Genomic DNA, 23,618 nt, shown 5'->3' on the forward strand with positions numbered 1-23,618 from the left:
CAGTTCTGCTCCAGAGTCAGACACAAAACCAAGCATGTCTGTCTCTCCTACCAAACACAGACTAGCCCAGTTCTGCTCCAGAGTCAGACAAAACCAAGCCATGTCTGTCTCTCCTACCAAACACAGACTAGCCCAGTTCTGCTCCAGAGTCAGACACAAAACCAAGCCATGTCTGTCTCTCCTACCAAACACAGGACTAGCCCAGTTCTGCTCCAGAGTCAGACACAAAACCAAGCCATGTCTGTCTCTCCTACCAAACACAGACTAGCCCAGTTCTCCTCCAGAGTCAGACACAAAACCAAGCCATGTCTGTCTCTCCTACCAAACACAGACTAGCCCAGTTCTCTCCAGAGTCAGACACAAAACCAAGCCATGTCTGTCTCTCCTACCAACACAGACTAGCCCAGTTCTGCTCCAGAGTCAGACACAAAACCAAGCCATGTCGTCTCTCCTACCAAACACAGACTAGCCCAGTTCTGCTCCAGAGTCAGACACAAAACCAAGCCATGTCTGTCTCTCCTACCAAACACAGACTAGCCCAGTTCTCCTCCAGAGTCAGACACATTGTGAATGGGGATCCAGTTAGTGCCTTAACATAAAGGTACCAGTGGAGGATGGTGGGAGGAGCTATAGGAGGACGGGCTCATTGTAAGAGCTGAAATTGAATCAATGGAATGGAGTCAAACATGTGGTTTCCATGCGTTTTGTGTGTTTGATACCGTTCCATGTATTCCATTGTTGCCGCTAACGTCTCACTCAAAGCCTTACATTTCTCCTGTAATAGACAATGACTGAGGGACAGAGATACTTTATTGCGCCTATGGTTCAAATGGCAGAGAAGGGGAGAGAGACAGAAGATAGTGAACAGAGGAGGGATCAATGTGCAGGAATAAACATCTCTCCATCAAGAGAATCACAGGAAGAATCTCAATAGCATCCGGTGGAATACTTCCCAATCATCTAACGGTATTAAATACCAATTAAAAGAGACAGAAAAAGCGGACAAACATTCACACTGCAAGTAAGGAGGTTGTGAAGGAGGAGGAAGAGGTGGACGAGGAGAGGAAGGCCACCACACACACTTACACAAGGAGTTCACATCCTTAAGTCACTCTGTTAGTGCAATGAAAAAAGAAAACGGCATGCAAGACCAGCCAAGGACTCAAAAGGAAGAGTGAGAAAGAAGGAGGAAACAACCTCTCCCAGAAAGTAGAGAAAGTGAGTGTGCATGTGTGTGAGAGACAGTATACCCAGAACTGTGTGTACGTGTACATCCTAGATGACCTAAGTGGAGTGTGACGTGGTGGAATGGTGTGCGTGTTCACAGATCCTCCAACATTGCCAGTTAGCTCCATAGTCTCATCATCATCATCAGACCACCAGGATCTTGACTTCGTCCTGCTCGTCGGGCCGGTAAAAGAACGGGACGCAGGGGTTGTCCCCCAGGAAGGGCACGGAGCGGGGCCCCTGGGGGTTTTGGATCTCCTGGAGCAGCTGCATGATCTGCCTGGTCGTGCCGTCCTCTTGGGGCCTCATCAGAGCCTGGGAGTCTGGGGGGAGCCCCTGGCCCTGGTCTGACGGGCCACCGTGAGGGGGGTCGGTGGAGTCGGGCTTCACGGCTGAACTTACATCCGCAGACTCTGGAGAGAGAAGGGGGGGAGAGATGAGAGATCAGGGAGGTTAGTATAATGACGTGGATGTGTGTGTATTGTTCTACTCCAGGGCTCTCCAACCCTGTTCCTGGAGAGTTACCCTCCTGTAGGTTTTCAATCCAACCCCAGTCGTAACTAACCTGATTCAGCTTATCAACCAGCTAATTATTAGAATCAGGTGCACTACATTAGGGTTGGAGTGAAAACCTGCAGGATGGTATCTCTCCAGGAACAGGGTTGGAGAGCCCTGTTCTACTCCATACACATTCATATATATATATATACACACATTTGTATTATTTGATGTATGTTTGTGTATCTGGTCCGTCCACAGTGCTGAGTTCCTTGTGTCTCCGTGTGTGTATTTGTGGTGTACCTTCCTGTGTGTGTGTGTTTGTAATATATATAAGTGTGAGCATACCTTGTCCATCCACAGCGTTGAGCTCCATGCGTCTGTGTGCGTGGTGAGCCTGGACCTGCTCCTCTCCGGCTGGCAGCAGGTCAGGGTTAGCCGCAGCGCTAGCCAGCGCCCCAGTATAGCGGCTGTACCACTCGTTCCTCTCGCCTACCAACCTCATCACCAGGTCCTGCAGCTCTGCCAGTTTGGCCTGCACGGGCACAGAAACACGCTCAGAACACTGGCAATACTCTGAAACGTATGTAGTTCATTCCTTGACTAATTCATGTTCTGTACCATGTACAGAACATGTATCATGTATCATGTGGACCCCAGGAAAAGTAGCTGATGCTTTTGGAGCGGTTAATGAGGATCCTAATAAATACCAAATACTACTAGTGTGTGCAAATTTATTAAAAAAAAATATATTCTTCTCTTATTTTACCAGGTAAGTTGACTGAGAACACACTCATTTACAGCAATGACTTGGAGAACAGTTACACTGGAGAGTAGGGGGGGATGAATGAGCCAATTGGAAGCTCAGGATGATTAGGTGGCCATGATGGTACGAGGGCCAGATTGGGAATTTAGCCAGGACACCAGGGTTAACACCCCTACTCTTACAATAAGTGTCATGGGATCGTTAGTGACCACAGAGAGTCAGGACACCCGTTTAACGTCCCATCCGAAAGACGGCACCCTACACAGGGCAATGTCCCCAATCACCGCCCAGGGGCATTGGGATATAATTTTTGGGGGACCAGAGGAAAGAGTACTTCCTACTGGCCCTCCAGCACCACTTACAGCTACATTTGGTCTCAACCAGGAAAGGAAAGGGCAGAACGACAGATTTTTACCTTGTCAGCTTTGGGATTTGACGCAGCAACCTTTCGGTTACTGGCCCAATGCTCTAAACACCAGGCTACCTGGACCAACCCTGCTTAGCTTCAGAGGCAAGATAGCAGTGGGATGCAGGGTGCTATGCTGCTGTTGGTATACTGCAGCTTCCCTCTCATGTTTGGTGTGTGTGTGTGTGTACCTTCATCTCCTCTTTGTCCTGGGCCAACATACTGATGTACTGCTCCTTCTCCATGTGTTTCTGCTTCATGATGGCTCTCTGGTTCTGGTAAAGGGTGATGTACTCTCCTGAACAGACATACACAATGAAGGAATAGGATGAGCAGACCTGTCACACTACGCGAGTGAACGTGTCAGTGCATCCCTGTTAGTGTGTGTGAGAGAAAAAGTGTGTGCGCGTCACTGATAGTGCCAGTCTTTACAGACAGAGAGATGATTGAGTGTCTCACCAACAGCGTTTCTGAAGACAGTTGTATACAGCAGTATATATACAGAACCAGTCAAAAGTTTGGACACACCTACTCATTCAAGGGTTTTTCATTTTTTTTAAATTATTTTCTACATGGTACAATAATAGTGAAGACATCAAAACTATGAAATAACACATATGGAATCATGTAGTAACCAAAAAAGTGTTGTTAAACAAATCAGAATATATTTTATACTTGAGATTCTTCAAAGTAGCCACCCTTTTCCTTGATGACAGCTTTGCACACTCTTGGCATTCTCTCAACCAGCTTCACCTGGAATGCATTTCAATTAACAGGTGAGCCTTGTTAAAAGTTAATTTGTTGGATTTATTTTCTTAATGTGTTTGAGCCAATCAGATGTGTTGTGACAAGGAGTCCATATTACGGCAAGAACAGCTCAAATAATCAAAGAGATTATTTACTTTAAGACATGAAGGTCAGTCAATACGGAACATTAAGAACTTTGAAAGTTTGTTTAAGTGCAGTAACAAAAACCATCAAGCGCTAAGATGAAACTGGCTCTCATAAGGACCGCCACAGGAAAGGAAGACCCAGAGTTACCTCTGCTGCAGAGGACATGGTCATTAGAGTTAACTGCACCTCAGATTGCAGCCCAAATAAATGCTTCACAGAGTTCAAGTAACAGATATATCTCAACATCAACTGTTCGGAGGTAGACTGTGTGAATCAGGCCTTCATGGTCGAATTGCTGCAAAGAAACTACTAAAGGACACCAGTAAGAAGAAGAGATTTGCTTGGGCCAAGGAACATGAGCAATGGACATTAGACCGGTGGAAATCTGTCCTTTGGTCTGATGAGTCCAAATTTGAGATTTTTGGTTCCAATAGCCGTGTCTTTGTGAGACGCAGAGTAGGTGAACGGATGATCTCCACCTGTGTGGTTCCCACCGTGAAGCATGGAGGAAGTGTGATGCTGTGGGTGTGCTTTGCTGGTGACATTGTCTGTGATTTATTTAGAATTCAAAGCACACTTAACCAGCATGGCTACCACAGCATTCTGCAGCGATACGCCATCCCATCTGGTTTGCGCTTAGTGGGACTATCATTTGTTTTTAAACAGGACAATGACCTAAAAACACCCCTCCAGGCTGTGTAAGGACTATTTGACAAAGAAGGAAAGTGATGTTGTGCTGCATCAGATGACCTGGCATCCACAATCACCCAACCTCAACCCAAAATTAAATGTGCCTATTTATATAATGAATATGAGTTTATGAAATATTAAAGATTTTAAACCTCTCACTAAAAGCCTCACTCATACATAAGTTATACTTAAACGCAAAATGGTTCTCCAGTAGATTATTAAGAAAGGCTCATCCTTTGTTCAAAACTGGCCTTTTTGCCTTGATACAGATTAGACAAAATGTCATTTTCAATTAGTAAAAAATTTGAAGTTGTAAAGTATCGCCCTTTCTTAAACAAGCGATACAAAGCTGGTAACAATTTGTAATATATATATTTTCTGGAGGATAAAACAACAAATGTTAAACTCAAATATACAGATCAATAAAAAAACATAATGGATTTTTTTCTCTTTTTTATTGTATAATATTTATTAATGATATTAACAATAGAAACGGAGGAGTTGTCACATATTTTCGATAACTGCATATGGGAATATCTGCTCAATCCAAACTCACAACCAACTGATTGCAGCACTACCACAAAAACCACAAAAATGGAGTGAAGTGGAAAAGGGAGAAGATAAGGAACTTGTTTGCCTGCCATATATTAAAGATACAAATTGGCTGAAATTAATTGGCATAAATTGAAAAACATACCAGTTTAATTTGAGGACAAAAACATTGACAGCTGTGCCATACAGGTTGCAAAATAAATGGGAAGAGATTCCACGGCACATCGTTTATGAACTGGTACAAAAGAACGACGCTTGAATCAACACTTAAGAGTTTTCCAATTTAAATTATATTGACAGCTGCCACCAACAAAATGATATATATATATATATATATATATATATATATATATACACACACACACACAATGGCTTGCAAAAGTATTCACCCCCCTTCGCATTTTTCCTATTTTGATGCCATACAACCTGGAATTAAAATACATTTTTGTGGCGGTTGTATCATTTGATTTACACAACATGCCTACCACTTTGAAGATACAAAATATTTATTGTGAAACAAACAAAAAATAAGACAAAAAAACAGAAAACCTGAGAGTGCATAACTATTCACCCCCCGAAAGTATGCTTAGGGTCATTGTCCTGCTGGAAGGTGAACCTGCATCCCTGTCTCAAATCTCTGGAAGAGATTCTCGGGGTGATAAGGTGTTGGGTTTGCACCAGACATAGCGTTTTCCTTGATGGCCAAAAGGCTACATTTTAGTCTCATCTGACCAGAGTACCTTCTTCCATATGTTTGGGGGATCTCCCACATGCCTTTTGGCGAACACCAAACATGTTTGCTTATTTTTTTCTTCAAGCTTTTTTTCTGGCCTCTCTTCCGTAAAGCCCAGCTCTATGGAGTGTCCAGGTTAGTGGTCCCATGGACAGATACTCCAATCTCCGCTGTGGAGCTTGGCAGCTCCTTCAGGGTTATCTTTGGTCTCTTTGTTGCCTCTCTGATTAATGCCCTCCTTGCCTGGTCTGTGAGTTTTGGTGGGCGGCCCTCTCTTGGCAGGTTTGTTGTGGTGCCATATTCTTCACATTTTTTAATATGGATTTAATAGTGCTCTGTGGGATGTTCAAAGTTCCGAGATTTTTTTATAACCAACCCTGATCTGTACTTCACAACTTTGTCCCTGACCTGTTTGGAGAGCTCCTTGGTCTTCATAGTGCCGCCCCATGCTTAGTGGTGTTGCAGACTCTCGGGCCTTTCAGAACAGGTGTGTGTGTGTGTAATATACACACCAACACCACACACACACACACACACCAACCACACACACACACACACACCACACACACACACACACACACACACCACACACACACACCACACACCACACACACACCACACACCACACCACACACACACACACACACACACACACACACACAATGTGACATTTAGATAGCACACAGGTGGACTTTATTTACCCAATTATGTCACTTCTGAAGGTAATTGGTTGCACCAGATCTTATTTAGGGGCTTCATAGCAAAGGGGATGAATACATTTGCACGCACTCTTCCGTTTTAAAAAACATATTTTTTTCCCTTTCACTTCACCAATTTTGACTATTTTATATATGTCCATTACATGAAATCCAAACAAAAATCTATTTAAAATTACAGGTTGTAATGCAACAAAATAGGAAAAATGCGAAGGGGGATGAATACTTTTGCAAGACACTATATATATGGTGCATACAACAATGTCAGCTCTGTAGATTTTGCTGCGAAGAGACAGAATCAATAGATAACTTTTTATGGTATTGTCCCTATGTAGCTTGTATCTGGTCACAAGCTCAGGAATGGTTAATAAAAAATAAAAAAAATCACAACATGCATTAAAAATGTACCTTACAAATAGCAGTGTTGGGAGATTTGGAAAGCCATAATCGGTCAATAAATAACACCTGTAGCAAAGATGTATCTTTAGCTCACAATCTGTGGATACTACATGACTAGAAAGGCAAAAAAAGAAAAGAAAAAAAGAAAAAGAAAATCACAGCACAATTGAAAAATGTATGGCACATGGAAACCAAAGGAAGGTGGTCTCAGGTGATAGGTGGGATGGGCTGAGAGCGGCTGAGGGTTGGGATTAAAGAGCATATGTTTGGTAATGTATTATTGTTATGTGACTGTGTTATATAAAAGTAACATGTATGTAAAATTTGTATGAAAAAGCTATGTAACATGTACAGTTGAAGTCAGAAGTTTACATACACCTTAGCCAAATACATTTTTACTCAGTTTTTCAGAATTCCTGACATTTAATCCTAGTAAAAATCCCCTGTTTTAGGTCAGTTAGGATCACCACTTTATTTTAAGAATGTGAAATGTCAGAATAATGTCTTGAGTCAAACATTTCAGGTAGCCTTCCACAAGCTTCCCACAATAACTTGGGTGAATTTTGGCCCATTCCTCCTGACAGAGCTGGTGTAACAGTCAGGTTTGTAGGCCTCCTTGCTCGCACACGCTTTTTCAGTTCTGCCCACACATTTTCTATGGGATTGAGGTCAGGGCTTTGTGATGGCTTTGTTGCCCTTAGGCCATTTTTCCACAACTTTGGAAGTGTGCTTGGGGTCATTGTCCATTTGGAAGACCCATTTGCGACCAAGCTTTAACTTCCTGACTGATGTCTTGAGATGTTGCTTCAATATATTCACATAATTGTCCTGCCTCATGATGTCATCTATTTTGTGAAGTGCAGACCAAAGCACCCCCACAACATGATGCTGCCACCCCCGTGCTTCACGGTTGGGATGGTGTTCTTCGGCTTGCAAGGCTCCTCCTTTTTCCTCCAAACATAACGATGGTCATTATGGGCAAACAGTTCTATTTTTGTTTAATTAGACCAGAGGACATTTTACCAAAAAGTACGATCCTTGTCCCCATGTGCAGTTGGAAACCATAGTCTGGCTTTTTTACGGCGAGTTTGGAGCAGTGGCTTCTTCCTTGCTGAGCGCCCTTTCAGGTTATGTCGATATAGGACTCGTTTTACTGTGGATATAGATACTTTATACCTGTTTCCTCCAGCATCTTCACAAGGTCCTTTGCTGTTGTTCTGGGATTGATTTGCACTTTTCGCACCAAAATACATTAATCTCTAGGAGACAGTACGCGTCTCCTTCCTGAGCGGTATGACGGCTGCATGGTCCCATGGTGTTTATACTTGCATACTATTGTTTGTACAGATGAACGTGGTACCTTCAGGCGTTTGGAAATTGCTCCCAAGGATGAACGAGACTTGTGGAGGTCTACAATCATTTTTCTGAGGTCTTGGCTGATTTCTTTTGATTTTCCCATGATGTCAAGCAAAGAGGCACTTAGCTTGAAGGTAGGCCTTGAAATACATCCACAGGTACACCTCCAAGTGACTCAAATGATGTCAATTAGCCTATCAGAAGCTTCTAAAGCCATGACATAATTTTCTGGAATTTTCCAAGCTGTTTAAAGGCACAGTATGTAAACTTTTGACCCACCGGAATTGTGATAGAGTGAGTTAGAAGTGAAATAATCTGTCTGTAAACAATTGTTGGAAAAATGACTTGTGTCATGCACAAAGCAGATGTCCTAACCGACTTGCCAAAACTATAGTTTGTTAACAAGACATTTTTGGAGTGGTTGAAAAACAAGTTAATGACTCCAACCTAAGTGTATGTAAACTTCCGACTTCAACTGCACATGTAAAAAGTACATGTAAAATTTAGCAGAAAAGCTGTTAAAAAAAGAAAGATATTTGTCTTCAGAAGAGGGGTGGTGGTGGAGGGGTTAACAAAAAAATATATAAAAAATAAACAATTGAGACGGTTTGGGATAAGTTGGACCGCAGAGTGAAGGAAAAGCAGCCAACAAGTGCTCAGCATATGTGGGAACTCCTTCAAGACTGTTAGAAAAGCATTCCCCATGAAGCTAGTTGAGAGAATGCCAAGAGTGCTTAGCTGTCATCATGGCAAAGGATGGCTACTTTGAAGAACCTCAAATATATTTAGATTTGTTTTACACTTTTTTGGTTACTACATGATTCCACGTGTTATTTCATAGTTTTGATGTCTTCACTATTATTCTACAACATAGAAAACAGCAAAAATAAAGAAAAAACATTGAATGAGTAGGCGTGTCCAAACTTTTGACTGGTACTGTATATGTATGCATGCGTGTCTCGCTCACCAATAGTATCAGTCTCTCCAGACAGCTGTATACAGCGGTGTTCCAGCTCTTCTACCCTCTCCTTCAGGTCAGCCTTCTCCTGCATCAGAGAGGTGAAGCGCTGCTGCAGCCTCTCCATGGCAATATACAAGGCCTCATGTACCTCCACTGCTACACCCTCTGAACCTGAGACTAACATGGGGGGGGGGGGGTAACTGGTCAGACACACTGCACTGGTAACACTCAAAACTGGCATAGTGTTCCTAGAAGACAAAAGTCATGCAAGTAGCACATACAAATACGTGCATACACACACACACACACCTTTCCTCCTCCTCTCACCTGTATGTTCAAGGTGACTGTGGTCATCATGGCTGTGACCGTGGCACTGACCGTGGTCGTGGTCATGACTGTGGCGCTCTATGCTGAGTGCTGCAGACTGGTGTCTGGCAGCGAAGTGCAGTCTCCTCTCCTCCTCCAGTCTGCTCCTCACCTCGTCTCGCTCTGCCTCCACACGCGCCACCGCACCGCGCACAAACTCCTCCTGAGAGAGAGAGAGAGACGGAAGGGAGGAATTATTCTTCAGAGACAATTATCTGAGAAATACTTTGGAAATCCTCGATGTAGGATTCTCTACAGCATTTGGGAACACTAGATCCCACTGATAGGTATTTTCTCCTCACCATCTCCTCGCGGCTCTCAAAGTCTTCTGGGATAGCGATCGAGGACTTCTGTGGGCTCTCTGGCAGGGATTGGCTCTCCACTCCGTCTCCCTGGTTTCTGGGGAGTGTGGCCAGGGCTGAGCTGTTGAGCAGCTCTGTGACTTCAGCCTTCAACTGCTCGTTATCTCTGGACAACTGCTCCAGCCTCTCCTGCAGAAGGTGCCAGAGGGGTCAATACAGACACTATGTGTACGTGTGCATAGTGTGCGTCTCTTCATGTGCGACTCTGTGTGTGTGTATTCGGGGATATGTGACTACATGCGTGTGTGTCCGTCCCTGACCTGGTATTGCTCCAGCTGTTTGTGGCTCATCTCCAACTGAACCCTTCCCTGGGTCTCGTCATGCTGCAGCCGGTCCATCAGCTGGCTCTGCTGCAGGTACTGTCTGTGGAGCTGCTCTCGCTCTGAAGCCAGGGCTGTATAGCCTGCAGAGTACTGCTGTAGGTTGGCCACTACCTGGTCCCGCTGCTCCAGCAGTGCCTGGTACTCCTGCGACTTCAAATCCAACTAGGGATGGAAGAGACGTGCGAGTGTCTATATGCTGTTCCTGTACCTGTTCACCATGACATGTGTGTGCCCGCGTGTCCCTACCTGCTCCTTGACATTGTGCAGGTCCTCCTGTAGTTGTCCCATCCTGCGTCCCAGCTCCTTCTTGACGTGATGCTCTGACTGCAGAGCAGTGGTCAGCTCCATGTTCTCATTGGTCTAGGACCACAGAGACATTCAACACATTCATGAGGTCACCACCAATCTGAATGTGGCTGGATAACTGAAGATGCGTTTCCACATATTCCATGTTTAAACACTAATAAAACCTGGCAGATCAGTGATTACTTCACATAAGTAAACAGGAGAGTAAAAAAGGTACCACTCCTCATTACCAGTTTGACGAAGCCGTTCTGCAGCTCAGCCAGTTGGTCTTTAAGGGTGCGGTTCTGGGCCAGGGCGCGGCTGATGGTGGCCTTGTCACTCTGCACGTCATCCAGCATGCGCCTGCGGTCCTCTGCATCCTCAGCCCCGAGCTCCGCATGGCGCTCCAGCTCCGAGAGACGGGACTCCTGCTCCGAGCACATGCGACTCAGCTGCTCGTTGTCACGCAGCTATTAACAGAGAAGGGAGGCCAGAGAACAGTGAGTTTTCAGTTGTGAGACACAACAGGGATGGACAGGGTGTGCAGGATTTCATTCTAGACCAGCACCAACCCACCCCATAATTCATCTTATCAGTCTATGCTTTGATGAGAAAGTGTTCAGAGTGCAACTTCACTGAGGAGTGTGACACACACAGTGTGTGTTATTATTGCCTGGCAGTGTGTGTGTGGTCATCACCTGGGCTTGGAACTGTGAGTTGAGCGAGTCTCTCTCCTGCTGCAGGCTGCCGAGGGCCTCCTGGAGGGCCAATTCACTCTCCGAGGGCCCTGAGGGCTGGGGCTTCGCCTGGGCCCCTCTCTCCTGGGACAAAAGGGCTGGGGAGGAGAGGAAAGTCCTTACGGCAATGCAAATATTTTAATGATAATGATTGACAGGATGGGGAGGGTCAACGCAGTAAGTTGGTCTTTTTGAGAATTGACGTGCAAACCGAGGAGGGTAGCTGTGTGTCTCACCTGCAGRGTGCTTCAGGTCTGTGATGTGGGCTTCAAGCTCCTGGATCTGACTGATGCTCCTGTCTCTCTCCTCTGCTACTAGTGTCACCTGCACAGGACACACGTCAATCAACTCAACCTTAAAGTGACTAGGTATTTATAGCGTTACGTCCAGGGCTGTGCCGCCTCTATAGGCTGTGCTAATGGGGTGGTAGCATAGTGTACCTGAGAGAGCAGCTGCTCCGTCTTGTCCTTCCAAACTTGTCCCTCCTCCTGGATCTGCTCAGCGTAGCGGTCTCTCTCTGTCTGCAGCTGGGCCACCGACTCCATTAACTACAGATGACACCAAAAGAGATCTTTAACACAATGGCATGGCAGTCAAAACTTTAAAGAGAGGCACACACACACACACACACACACACACACACACACACACACACACACACACACAGGGTTGAATGGCGGGAACCCAGTTACCGAGATTTACCAGCCACAAGCACTCCCTTTTCCCCAGGATAAATAACTTTGTGTATTGACTGGTACATCATAACAAATTACAGCATGCGTGAAATTCGAACTGTTAAATTATATGCCATGTCTAAATCTGGGTCCTCTGAATCATCAACGCTCAGGGTGGGGACAGACAGCCCATCTCAGTATGGAGCGCAGATCACAATGCATGTAGAGCTACAGTGCATTAGGAAAGTATTCAGACCTCTTGAAAGTTTCCATATTTTGTTACGTTGCAACCTTATTGTAAAATAAATGAAAAAGATATAGAAAGATATATATCCTCATCAAGTGAAAACAGGTTAAGACATTTTTGCACATTTATGACAAATAAAAAACAACCTTATTTACATAAGTATTCAGACCCTTTGCTATGAGACTCGAAATTGAGCTCAGGTGCATCCTGTTTCTATTGATCATCCTTGAGATGTTTCTACAACTTGATTGGAATCCACCTGTGGTAAATTCAATTGGTTGGACATGATTTGGAAAGGCACACACCTGTCTACATAAGGTCCCACAGTTGACAGTGCATGTCAGAGCAAAAACCAAGCCATGAGGTCGAAGGAATTGTCCGTAGAGCTCCGAAACAGGATTTTAATCAAGGCACAGATCTGGGGAAGGGTACCATAAAATGTCTGCAGCATTGAAGGTCCCCACAGTGGACTCCATCATTCTTAAATGGAAGAAGTTTGGAACCACCAAGACTTTTCCTAGAGCTGACAGCTCGGCCAAACTTGAGCAATCGGGGAAGAAGGGACTTGGTCAGGGAGGTGACTAAGAACCTGATGATCACCCTGACAGAGGTCCAGAGTTCTTCAGTGGAGATGGGAGAAACTTCCAGAAGGACAACCATGTCTGCGGCACTCCACCAATCAGGCCTTTACGGAAGAGAGGCCAGACGGAAGCCACTCCTTAGTAAAAGACAGCCCGCTTGGAGTTTGCCAAAAGGCACCTAAAGGACAAGATTCTCTGGTCTGATGAAACCAAAATTGAACTCACTGGCCTGAATGCCAAGCGTCACGTCTGGAGGAAACCTGGCACCATCCCTACAGTGAAGCATGGTGGTGGCAGCATCATGCTGTGTGGATGTTTCTCAGCGGAGAATAGTTAGGATCGAGGGAAAGATGAACGGAGCAATGTACAGAGATCCTTGATGAAAACCTGCTCCAGAGCGCTCGGTACCTCAGACTGGGACGAAGGTTCACCTTCCAACAGGACAACGACCCTAAGCACACAGCCAAGACAACGCAGGAGTGGCTTCAGGACAAGTCTCTGAATATCCTTGAGTGGCCCAACCAGAGCCTGGACTTAAACACGATCAAACATCTCTGGAGAGACCTGAAAGTAGCTGTGCAGCAACACTCCCCATCCAACCTGACAGAGCTTGAGAGGATCTGCAGAGAAGAATGGGAGAAACTCCCCAAATACAGGTGTTCCAAGCTTGTAGCGTCATACCCAAGAAGACTCGAGGCTGTAATCGCTGCCAAAGGTGCTTCAACAAAGTACTGAGTAAAGGGTCTGAATACTTACGTAAAATGTGAAAAAAAAATAAAAAAGACAAAATTATATACATTTGCTAAAAAAATTTAAAACCTGTTTGTGCTTTGTCATTATGGGGTATTGTGGAGGGGAAAAAATGATTTAATGCATTTTAGAATAAGGCTGTAACGTAACAATATGTGGAAAAAGTCAAGGGGTCTAAATACTTTCCGAAGGCACTGTATGTATTGGATCACAATCATTTGGGCTTTTTAACCTTGGGCTCATTAAATGTCTTTAATGTATTGCTCACCAGGCTTGAATTTTTCGACCAAAGCTCTAATCAAATAAACACAAAGGCGTATTTATATTGAATTTTTTAATTGAACCTTTTTTAATTAAACCTAATCTTTATTTAACTAGGCAAGTCAGTTAAGAACAAATTCTTATTTACAATGACGGCCTACACCGGCCAAACCCAGATGACGCTGGGCCAATTGTGGCCGCCCTACGGGACTCCCAACCACAGCCGGTTGTGATACAACCTGGATTCAAACCAGGGTGTCTGTAGTGACGCCTCCAGCACTGAGATGCATTGCCTTACACCGCTGCGCCACTCGGGAGCCCCATGCTTTATAATGCTTTTGAATGACACTTCCGGTTTTGGCGGGAAATACCGGGTCAAGTGATTTATTTTCGAGATGGAACATTTATAAAATACCGGGAAAGTATTCAACCCTAACACACACCTGAGCAGTGTGTGCCTCAATCTGTAGTTTCTCCTCCAGTAGTAAGTGCATCTGCTGGTTGGCACTGGGAGGCCCTGACTGACTAGAAAACTAGGAATAAAAATAAAGAATTGAACAACTGTAGAACAAATGATGTGTGTATGTGAGTGATTAAGTGAGAGACACCGTGTGTGTGTGTGTGCCTACCTGTTGCAGCATGTCGTCAGTCATCTCCAGTCTCTTGCGCAGCTCGTCCAGGTCCAGTCTCATAGCGCTGTTCTCYCTCACCCTCAGCTTGAGCTGCTCTGACAGCTCTGAACTCTGCTGCCTCCRCTCCTCACTCACACTACTGCACAGAGACAGAGGGTCAGCTAGGAACGTGCACACACACACACACAAAGAGCCTCTGATTTACCTCGCCGCAGACGACAGCCATCTCTCTCCATGTATCACAATCACACAAACTGACTAGGTGTGGTATCCACCATATTCCTTTCCCTACCTAGTCCACAAATCAAACAAGGAAAGGCCAGCCATGGAGTAGAATGTCAGCATACTCAGGGTAAGACTTACTTTAGTCTGTACACCTCTAGCCTCAGGTTGTCTCTCTCTTTCTCTAGCTCTTTGTTATGCTGCACATACAAGAGAACATCAATCATTTGTTAGACATTACCGCAAAGCTCAAATCGATAGTCATCGGTCATAGCATTCAACTGTAGCAATATCAGTCTAGCGTGCAGACTACCTCCTCAAACGGTCTTCAGTGTGTGTGTGTGTTACCTTGTCAAACTGTTTCTGTTGTGTGGAGACAGAGGACAGGGTTCTTTCCAGCTCAGAGACTCTCTGTTTGGTGGCCTGGAGACGGTTACTCAGCTCCTCAGCCTCCCCTGAAACACACACACACACACACACACACACACACACACACACACACGCTCAGTAACACAAATAGACTCTCTCACCCATTCATATTAAACACATCAACGCCATCTCTTTCTCCTCCTCTGAACACACACCACAATATATCACATTACTGAACACGTTCACATTCATAGACACATTAACACAGACTTGGACGATTAAATGCCTTCTCTTTCTCACACAGGCTCTTTCTCACATGCCAGAAAACACACCTGTTTTCTGGCGGGCAGCCTGCTGTGTGTACGACAGAGCGGTCTGCAGCTCTGATTTCTCTGACACCAGGATGCCGATGGTCTGAATGTGGACCTGGGGGAGAGGACGGACAGACCGAGACAGGGCGAGAGACAGACAGGGCGAGAGACAGACAGACCAGTTATTGAAGCCTCGCATGATACAATTTGTAAATATTGGATAAAAATCAAGCTTTCATTTGCAATGATGAGACATTATTCAGTGTATCAGTGCTCACATCCCTGGGTAAAAAGGGAACAGCATGGTGCGCTGACCCCAAAGGCAGATACATAGCACACATCTGGAACTGCAGAGTGAACATTTGACAATTGCTTTCAAAGGTCTTCAAATGGATTCAGAAAAGTGCTCTGAGGGAATGAAAAACCTTGAAGAAGTTCCTTCTGTGTGTGTGTGTGTACCTGTAGCTGTTCCCGCATTGCTCCTTGCTCCTTCACACACTTCTGTTCAAACTCTCTTCGCTCCTGATCAAAGAAAGCACACAGAAAACATCCTGTCATTGTCCACTGAGGAGGAGACGAGAGAATGAGAGAGTCTTCCTTAGTCTGCTCACCTTTTGCAGCTGATCTGTGAGCTCCTGAGATTGCTCGGTCTGTCAGACAAAACAGGACAGAGGAAAAATCCATGACATCATCATCATCATCATCATCCCCACCTCATAGACTTCAAACCACCACCCCAACATCTCCAGTAAGTCACCCATCTAACCCTACACCATGTCATCTCCTTTCACTCTTCAAGAGTTAAATCACTGTTGAGCACCAAGGAAGCTCCCTCGCATACTCAAGAGAAGGACAGCAGCATATTAGCCTAGCCAGTGGGGTTAGCAACGGTTAGCTGTTAGCAAGATGGCTCCAGAAGAAATATCAATGCAGTTGTTCTAAACATTCCCTCATTTCAGTCAGCGTGTCCATCTTGGTGAGCATGTAAAAGCTTGGCTGTTACCAATGGGAACAGGGCAGTGCAATGAAATTATTTATGAGGTGAATAAACAAAACCGACTGTGCTACCACTCAGCGCAGCTGCTGTTTATCCAGGGTGTTACGTCATTTGCTAGTCAATCTGTGGCCAGTCAGTCTTGCTATGGGGGCTGTCAGGGGTTATTTGCCACACAAGGCAGAACGCCAAACTCCCACGAGCACACACTCTTACCAGCCGGTCTAGCTTGGTATTGAGCTGATTGTTTGTTAGGTTGCTGGAGTCCAGTGCGGCTGCCAGCTCCTGGTTTCGACTCTGACGTGCACGCAGCATGCATCGAAAGAAGAAAAAAAAAGAGGGGGAGGGAGGGAGAATTGAAGGAAAAGAAAAACAGCGATGGGAGGAGAAATACAAAACAGTAACTCATTAATGCGAAAGTAAATAACGCCTTCTCTCTCTCTCCCTCAGGGAAAGTACATAACACCTTCTCTCTCTCCCTCAGGGAAAGTACATAACACCTTCTCTCTCTCCTTCAGGGAAAGTACATAACACCTTCTCTACTCTCCTTCAGGAAAGTACATAACACCTTCTCTCTCTCCTTCAGGGAAAGTACATAACACCTTCTCTCTCCCTCAGGGAAAGATAACCACCTTCTCCTCTCCTTCAGGGAAAGTACATAACACCTTCTCCTCTCCTTCAGGGAAAGTACATAACACCTTCTCTCTCTCCCTCAGGGAAAGTACATAACACTTCTCTCTCTTCCTTCAGGGAAAGACATAAACCTTCTCTCTCTCCTTCAGGGAAAGTAAATAACACCTTCTCTCTCTCCTTCAGGGAAAGTAAATAACACCTTCTCTCTCTCCTTCAGGGAAAGTAAATAACATCTTCTCCCTCAGGGAAAGTAAATAACACCTTCTCCCTCAGGGAAAGTAAATAACACCTTCTCCCTCTTCTTCAGGGATGTATAATGTGAATAACAAACAGAAAAAGATGTCAGCAGGTACTTGTTGATCCTACTAGTATTCAGAGACGTCATACACAGTGAGGATGGGTAACTAGTGAAGGGGCATGGGGGCACAGGGGCATGGGTAACTAGTGAAGAGTTCAGCAATACACGGTCAGACTGGAGAGTGTAATCTAATGAGATCTAATGGGTTCACATGACCCCAGTTTCTCTAGAAGTCCACATAACATGCATGACCACAATAAGAACATACAAGTCCCTAATGTGATCTCAGCCAATTTAACAAGTCGCAACCCAGTAGTCACTGTAACAAAATGTTGTATCCTGTAAAATCCTAGTGAGAGGGACCTATAGCCAGCTCAGATCAAGGCTTTGGAAAGATGATGCCTGAAAATATTATTTGCAAACAGAAGAGAGTCCATTCTCTATATAGACTCCATCAATCTACAAGGCAATCTAACAGGTGAGGTCTGAGGACTATCAGACAAGAGCAAGAGAGATATCTGAATAGAGCAGACAAAATATATATATTTTTTATGCATTAAACGTTGTATGTTTGCAGGGCCTGGGCAAGGTACAGTGGGGAGGCCTGGACAGCAATTCATACATTTGCTCTGTTCTGACTGCGCCGATCTTTCAGATTGCATTGTTGTCTCAGCCATGCAACACAAACTCAGTTCTAATCATGAGTATCACTTATGTGGAGTACATGTGTGTGTAACCCGAGACAGGACGCAGGGCAGGAACAGGAAGTGGTCATGTGAGCTGTGTGGCCGAGGCCAGTCACATACCTGCACAGAGAACAAGAATGGAGGGATTGTGAGAGAGGAGAGGGGCCTGTGTGGATTGAGAGTGGACAGAGGACAGAATACCTCTACATAACCTGGGGCCACAAGGGCACCTTCGGGGAGAGTGGGACTGGGTCTGTCTGATCAGAACAAATGGATAGCATTTTATAGTGCTTTTCCCAGTGTACCGTGTCCATGACGAGGGGGCAACGTGTGGTGTTGTGATGTGTCACTTACCTCCAGGTCTTTTTCATTGGCTGGCGAGGGAGCACTGTCTCCATTTATATAGGTGGTGGATGACTAGAATAGGTCGGGAAAGAAACAAAACAGTACAAGTCAAACCACAATAAAGCAAGCTTCTCAAAGCCAATGAGAGTATCACAAATAACACTCTTGATTATGCAACGCACTAAACTGGGAGCAAGCAAATATCCAAAGCAAGTAAGAGAGTGTATCCTCATTGAGACTGGGGTGAGCTGCTTGCACTTATCCAATGTGCACATCTCAGGGGTCGCCTGGATCTTAAAAGCCAAATTTCTTCTTTTTGTGGCCATAAAGTACATACCCCAGAGAGAAGACCGTTGAGCTGCTGTGAGAGCTGCCGCAGGCTCTCTGTGGACGACAGGGGTCTGTTGACACACACACACCAACAAAAAACACAACATTAGCCCAGTGTTATTTGGTAATGAACACACCAGTCTTATTGGGTATTCGGGCATTCAATATGTGACAAATTGCACTGCCAGCCATCATAACTGTGCTTCTAATTCTGTGTGTGTGTGTGATCAACAGTTGCAGGTGAGGGGGGCAGGGCAGTGAAGGGTAGAGAAGGGGCAGTGAGGACCAGGGGGCAGACTCATTCTGAAGAGGGATTGAGAGGTGTGTGTGTGTGGGTGTACATTGGATGACGAGGCGACCAACCTATTCTCATCCGCATGGTTTTCATTACCGTCATGGGGGCAGTTCTGCGGCAGAGAGAAGAAGAGAAAGAAAGAGGAAATAGCTGTGAGTGAAACTGAGGGAGGTGAATACGTTAAACGTAAGCTAGGCCTATCCGAGAGAGAGAGAGACACACCGAGAGAGAGAGAGAGAGAGATACCGACCGAGAGGGAGAGAGATGGACACACCGAGAGAGACCGAGCGAGAGAGAAAGACCGAGAGACACACCGAGAGAGAGAACCGAGAGAGAGACACACACACACAAGAGAGACCCGAGAGAAGGCACACACACACCGAGAGAGACCCGAGAGAGAGAACAAGAGAGAAGACCACCGAGAGAGAGACACACCGAGAAGAGAGAAGACACACCAGAGAGAGAGGAGAAGAGACACCGAGAGAAAGGAGACACCACGAGAGAAAGAGAGACACACGAGAGAAAGAGAGGACACACGAAGAAGAGAGAGAGACAGCACGAGAGAAACACACGAGAGAGAGAGAGAGAGAGACACACACCGAGAGAGAGAGAGAGGAGAGACACACGAGAGAGAGAGAGAGAGAGACACACCAGAGAGAGAGACACACCGAGAGAGAGAGACAGAGAGAGAACACACCGAGAGAGAGAGAGAAGAGAGAGAGACAGAGGAGAGACACACCGAGAGAACACACCGAGAGAGAGAGAGAGAAGAGGACACACGAGAGAGACACACCGAAGAGAGAGAGAGAGAGACCACACCGAGAGAGACACACGAGAGAGACACACGAGAGAGACACACCGAGAGAGAGAGAGAATCCAGAGAGAGGAGATCCAGAGAGAGAGATCCAGAGAGAGACATCCAGAGAGAGAGATCCACAGAGAGAGATCCAGAGAGAGAGATCCAGAGAGAGAGATCCAGAGAGAGAGATCCAGAGAGAGAGATCCAGAGAGAGAGACACTGAGACCGAGAGAGACCGAGAAGACTGACGGAGGGACACACCTGCTGCAGGTCAGTGTTGTGGGATTGGCTTGCACACTCAGGGTTAGTAGCAGAGCTAGCAGGGTTAGACACAGGAGAGCCGCGGCCGGTCTCTCCGTTTGGGTCCTCCAGTAGCTGGGTAACTGGGGACCCCCTCACCTCCCCATGGACGTGGGTCTGAGTCAGCAACACACACAGCCATTACTTTTCAGTGCTCATCCAGAGAGTGCGTGGTTACAGCAATTTGGAAACATACACAGCACACATACACATCATATCCTAGAACACAAGGTAGTGTCAGAGACCACAATCACAACACATGGACGGACAATCACACATGAACACATCTTGTTTTCACTGATGGAGACATGCCAGTATGGTAAATAAAGTAAACATCAGGTCCAGAAGTTATAAACCTCACGCCCAGATGGACTGACCCAGCATTTAGCTAGGCTTAATACTGGTAGAATGTTAGTAAGTCAACAATGGCTAAATAAATACCAAGCACTTCTCTCACTGTAGCAAAATTACTTATGAGCAACCAGTGACCATAAGGAATAGCATGCGGGAGAGAAGAGGAGCAAAAACAGAAGGGGTGGGATAGAGAAACAGTAGGGAGGGAGTGGGACAGATACAAGAGAGCTCAAGAGAGAGTGAAGTAGAAGGAAAGAGACAGGTGTAAAATAACAAAAGGGAAAAAGATAGCAGGGAAGAACGATAGCCCAAGAGAGAGGGGGAGAGAAGGAAGGAAGGAGAGGCTCACCTGGCTTTTGCCATAGGCAGGCAGAGTTAATCCATTGGTCTGACTAAGACCTTTCAGAATACTCTGAATCTACGGCAGAGGAGAGGGGGAGTGGAAGGGTGAAAGAGAGAGGGACAGTGAATGAGCAAGTGAGGGAGGGAGAAAGAAACAGCAAGAGGTGACGTAAAAAGGGAGACTAGCACCTATAGAACCCTATCTACCACTAAGCCCCTGTTGTTGTACGTGATGAGGTGTAATCAATATGGTGGAAGTTCAACCTCGCTAGCCTACCAGAGGGTGGCGCTACTACCACAAAGCTAATAGCTACTTTTCCTTTCGGATTTCCAAGAAGTGCTTTGGATTAAGGCTAGGGGTCCATTTGGAATTGGGCATTCATTGAAAGATAAAGAGACTTTAAAGCCCAGAACCTGGTTCATCACTGCCAGACAATGTTAGTGACCGAATCATCACAATCATATCTTTCTCTGGGAGGTACAGAAAATATTTGACTCTGTGACAATGTTTCTCCAAGCAAATTACTGTCATTATGACTGTCTGGATGGGAGCACAGGCTAAGTCTATACTGATGGCAGAGAAACTGTTTTCCCCAAGGGAAGCCTAAGGCAGTAGCTAAGGAGGAATGCAAAAAAAGATCCAGGAACTTCAGAATTATTACAGCAACCATCTACTGCCACTGACTCACCACTTTTACTATGAAACAATTGCCAACCTGATTGCTAACAATTAAACACACAACATAATATTGATTCTTAATCAAACAGAAGGGTGTGTGTGTTAAGATTCAATGTCCTGATGGGAATACAAATTGCCAAGAGCATGATAGTCTGTTCTCACCTGACGAAGACATATCCTTTCATCGCTGGAGCATAGCTGCGTTTCACATACAACGTAAACTTGCAAAAGGACACTCACACATCCAGTAAAAGTCGGAAGCTGCACTGGAACGTTCAATGTGATTCCAGAGAAGTATCATCAGACTGCTTTCTTGCAACGTTTCACTTTGTTATTGAAATGCAAATATCGGCACGTGAAATATTGCAAGGAAGCAGTGTGCAGAAAGAGTACTCAAAGTCATAACACACACGCAGACAGAGACAGCCAGCATACAGTTGGGTGACTTACATTGTCTGGAGAGTGTCGGTCAGCTGAGGGCGTGTCTGGCTGGCTCCCTCCCTTTACCTTCCTTGTCTTCTTGGGCCCTGGTCCTCCTTCTCCTCCACTGGCAGGAGAACTCTTCTGCTGAAACTCCTTCAGCTGGCCGGCATAAGAGAGGAGGAGCGGGCAATGAGAGCACTCAACTGTCTGGAACTCACACCTTTGCTAGGCTAACTATATCAGCAGACATTCATTATAAATCGCAGAGGAAGTACAGGGAGCCTTGGTGTGGCTGAAAATGGTGCGACTGTTCAGAACTATCCCATACGATTCGACTAGAGATCTACAGTATGTACAGTTGGTATCATTGGTGTGGGTGACAATGGAACGACTATTTAGAAAGATCCAATACAGTCCAACAAGATCTTATAGCATAACCAATTGCTGCAACAGCTGATGGTTGAGGAAGGTAATTGTTTAAAAAAAAAAGTGTAATGAAAGAACCTTCATGCACAAGTGTATTTGTTTTTAAACATGTAACGTTAATGGTAGAGCATGTGCTTTATTTGATTAACTAAGTAGCTAGCTATCTAGCTAGGTCTTTCTAGGTACACACAGCAGGTAGCTCACAAGACAAGGAAGGGGGCGTCTGCTGTCAAAACAACCAGTCACTCTTCAGTGACACATCACCGTTTCCTGTCAAACATGACTCAATAATAATCTAGGCAGCATTCATCGTAAGTTAGTTAATTAAGTTTAAAATAGTCAATAAGCAAGCCTATTTATCGGACACCCCGTTCTATATTATATTGAGTTAGCCAGTCGCTTCGGCACAAGATGATAACGTGCTACATGTCAGTTCATTGGTATCTAGATAGCTAGCTAAATCGCTATGGCTAACGTTAGCCAAACATCAGCACGGTAGCTAGATATCGCTAACTACCTTGCCACTTGGGTTGATCAAATCACAGGTTTATACCTAGCCGAGCAGCATTATTAGCAAACTTGAAGTCACTGCCCTGTATAAATCGTCCACATAATCGTTCTAGCTAAGATTAGAGGCCCAAGCGAATCCTCGGTATTTCGTGCGCACTGACAGCCACACAGGGGGACGCGAGTTCGGATGGGCGACTGCAGAGAGGTCGGGGGACGTGGAATGTCAACATCACACTGGTTCGTGAAAACCTGAAACTACAGACAACTTGAACCCATTACAGAGTAATGGATGAAATACTTGTTATATTCCCTGTGTTGTGGGAATTAATTTGTTTACCTTTTTCTTGGCTGCGGCGAGTTTGATTTGCCTGCTCTGGTCGGCCATCCTTATCGTCCGGTCGACGAACCGCACCACGTCATCAATTTGAGATCAGTCGGTGATGCAAGAAACTATCTTCCCGCTAGAGGCGCAAAATCTCCCTTCTGACCGTGGCAAATTCGTGTCAGGCGTGTTTTTTCAAATAGGCCAGCTAACTCGATGTCTGAATTTAGAATTTGTTGTATCATATCAAGGTGATTATTATCAGAATGAACAACATTTAAGACAACACCGGCTAATCATGCATTTTATTACAAAAACAAACAATAATATAACTATGGAGTTAGCTTGTCATCAAAGGTGTCAGAGGTCTGCGGCAGAACTGTCTGACACCAACTCAGTTAGTCCGTGTTCTGAGAGAAGTACTTCAGATTTGGTGTCAATCTCCTGATGCAGTCTGGAATATTCCTTGCCAAATATCTCAAAGGATGACAGTTTGGACTCCACATACTTCTTCTCTAACTGGGCGGTCTTCAGCTCTGTTTCTAGTTTCCTTCAATGAAAACA

The 23,618-nt window shown here is 45.3% G+C and overlaps 1 protein-coding gene across 6 annotated transcripts; it reads right to left on the minus strand.

The window, feature by feature from the left end:
- Positions 1-45: 45 nt before the first annotated feature.
- On the minus strand, positions 46-23,177 carry LOC111964029 (golgin subfamily A member 2). 6 transcript variants are annotated; one of them, XR_011479877.1, is made up of 28 exons: positions 23,070-23,177; positions 21,824-21,955; positions 20,702-20,770; positions 19,960-20,115; positions 18,968-19,011; positions 18,612-18,675; positions 18,284-18,346; positions 16,529-16,609; positions 15,930-15,968; positions 15,778-15,840; positions 15,340-15,433; positions 14,987-15,093; positions 14,780-14,838; positions 14,414-14,555; positions 14,228-14,317; positions 11,712-11,819; positions 11,508-11,595; positions 11,233-11,369; positions 10,786-11,004; positions 10,496-10,609; positions 10,187-10,411; positions 9,867-10,055; positions 9,526-9,727; positions 9,205-9,375; positions 3,089-3,195; positions 2,074-2,260; positions 463-1,640; positions 46-398 (listed from the first exon to the last, which is right to left on the minus strand). XR_011479877.1 is itself a non-coding variant. In XM_023987690.2 (27 exons), exons 1-27 carry the CDS (start codon positions 23,115-23,117, stop codon positions 1,372-1,374), a joined length of 3,267 nt encoding a protein of 1,088 aa, XP_023843458.1. In that variant the 5' UTR covers positions 23,118-23,177; the 3' UTR covers positions 405-1,371. The 6 variants fall into 6 exon arrangements, 5 of the variants coding, with proteins under 5 accessions (XP_023843458.1, XP_023843459.1, XP_023843461.1 ...); XM_023987690.2 differs by lacking the exon at positions 46-398 and having other exon boundaries at positions 405-1,640; XM_023987691.2 differs by lacking the exons at positions 46-398; positions 20,702-20,770 and having other exon boundaries at positions 405-1,640.
- Between the last annotated feature and the right edge of the window lie 441 nt (positions 23,178-23,618).

This window comes from Salvelinus sp. IW2-2015, linkage group LG5 (genome assembly GCF_002910315.2).
Source record: "Salvelinus sp. IW2-2015 linkage group LG5, ASM291031v2, whole genome shotgun sequence".
Lineage (NCBI taxonomy): Eukaryota > Metazoa > Chordata > Actinopteri > Salmoniformes > Salmonidae > Salvelinus > Salvelinus sp. IW2-2015.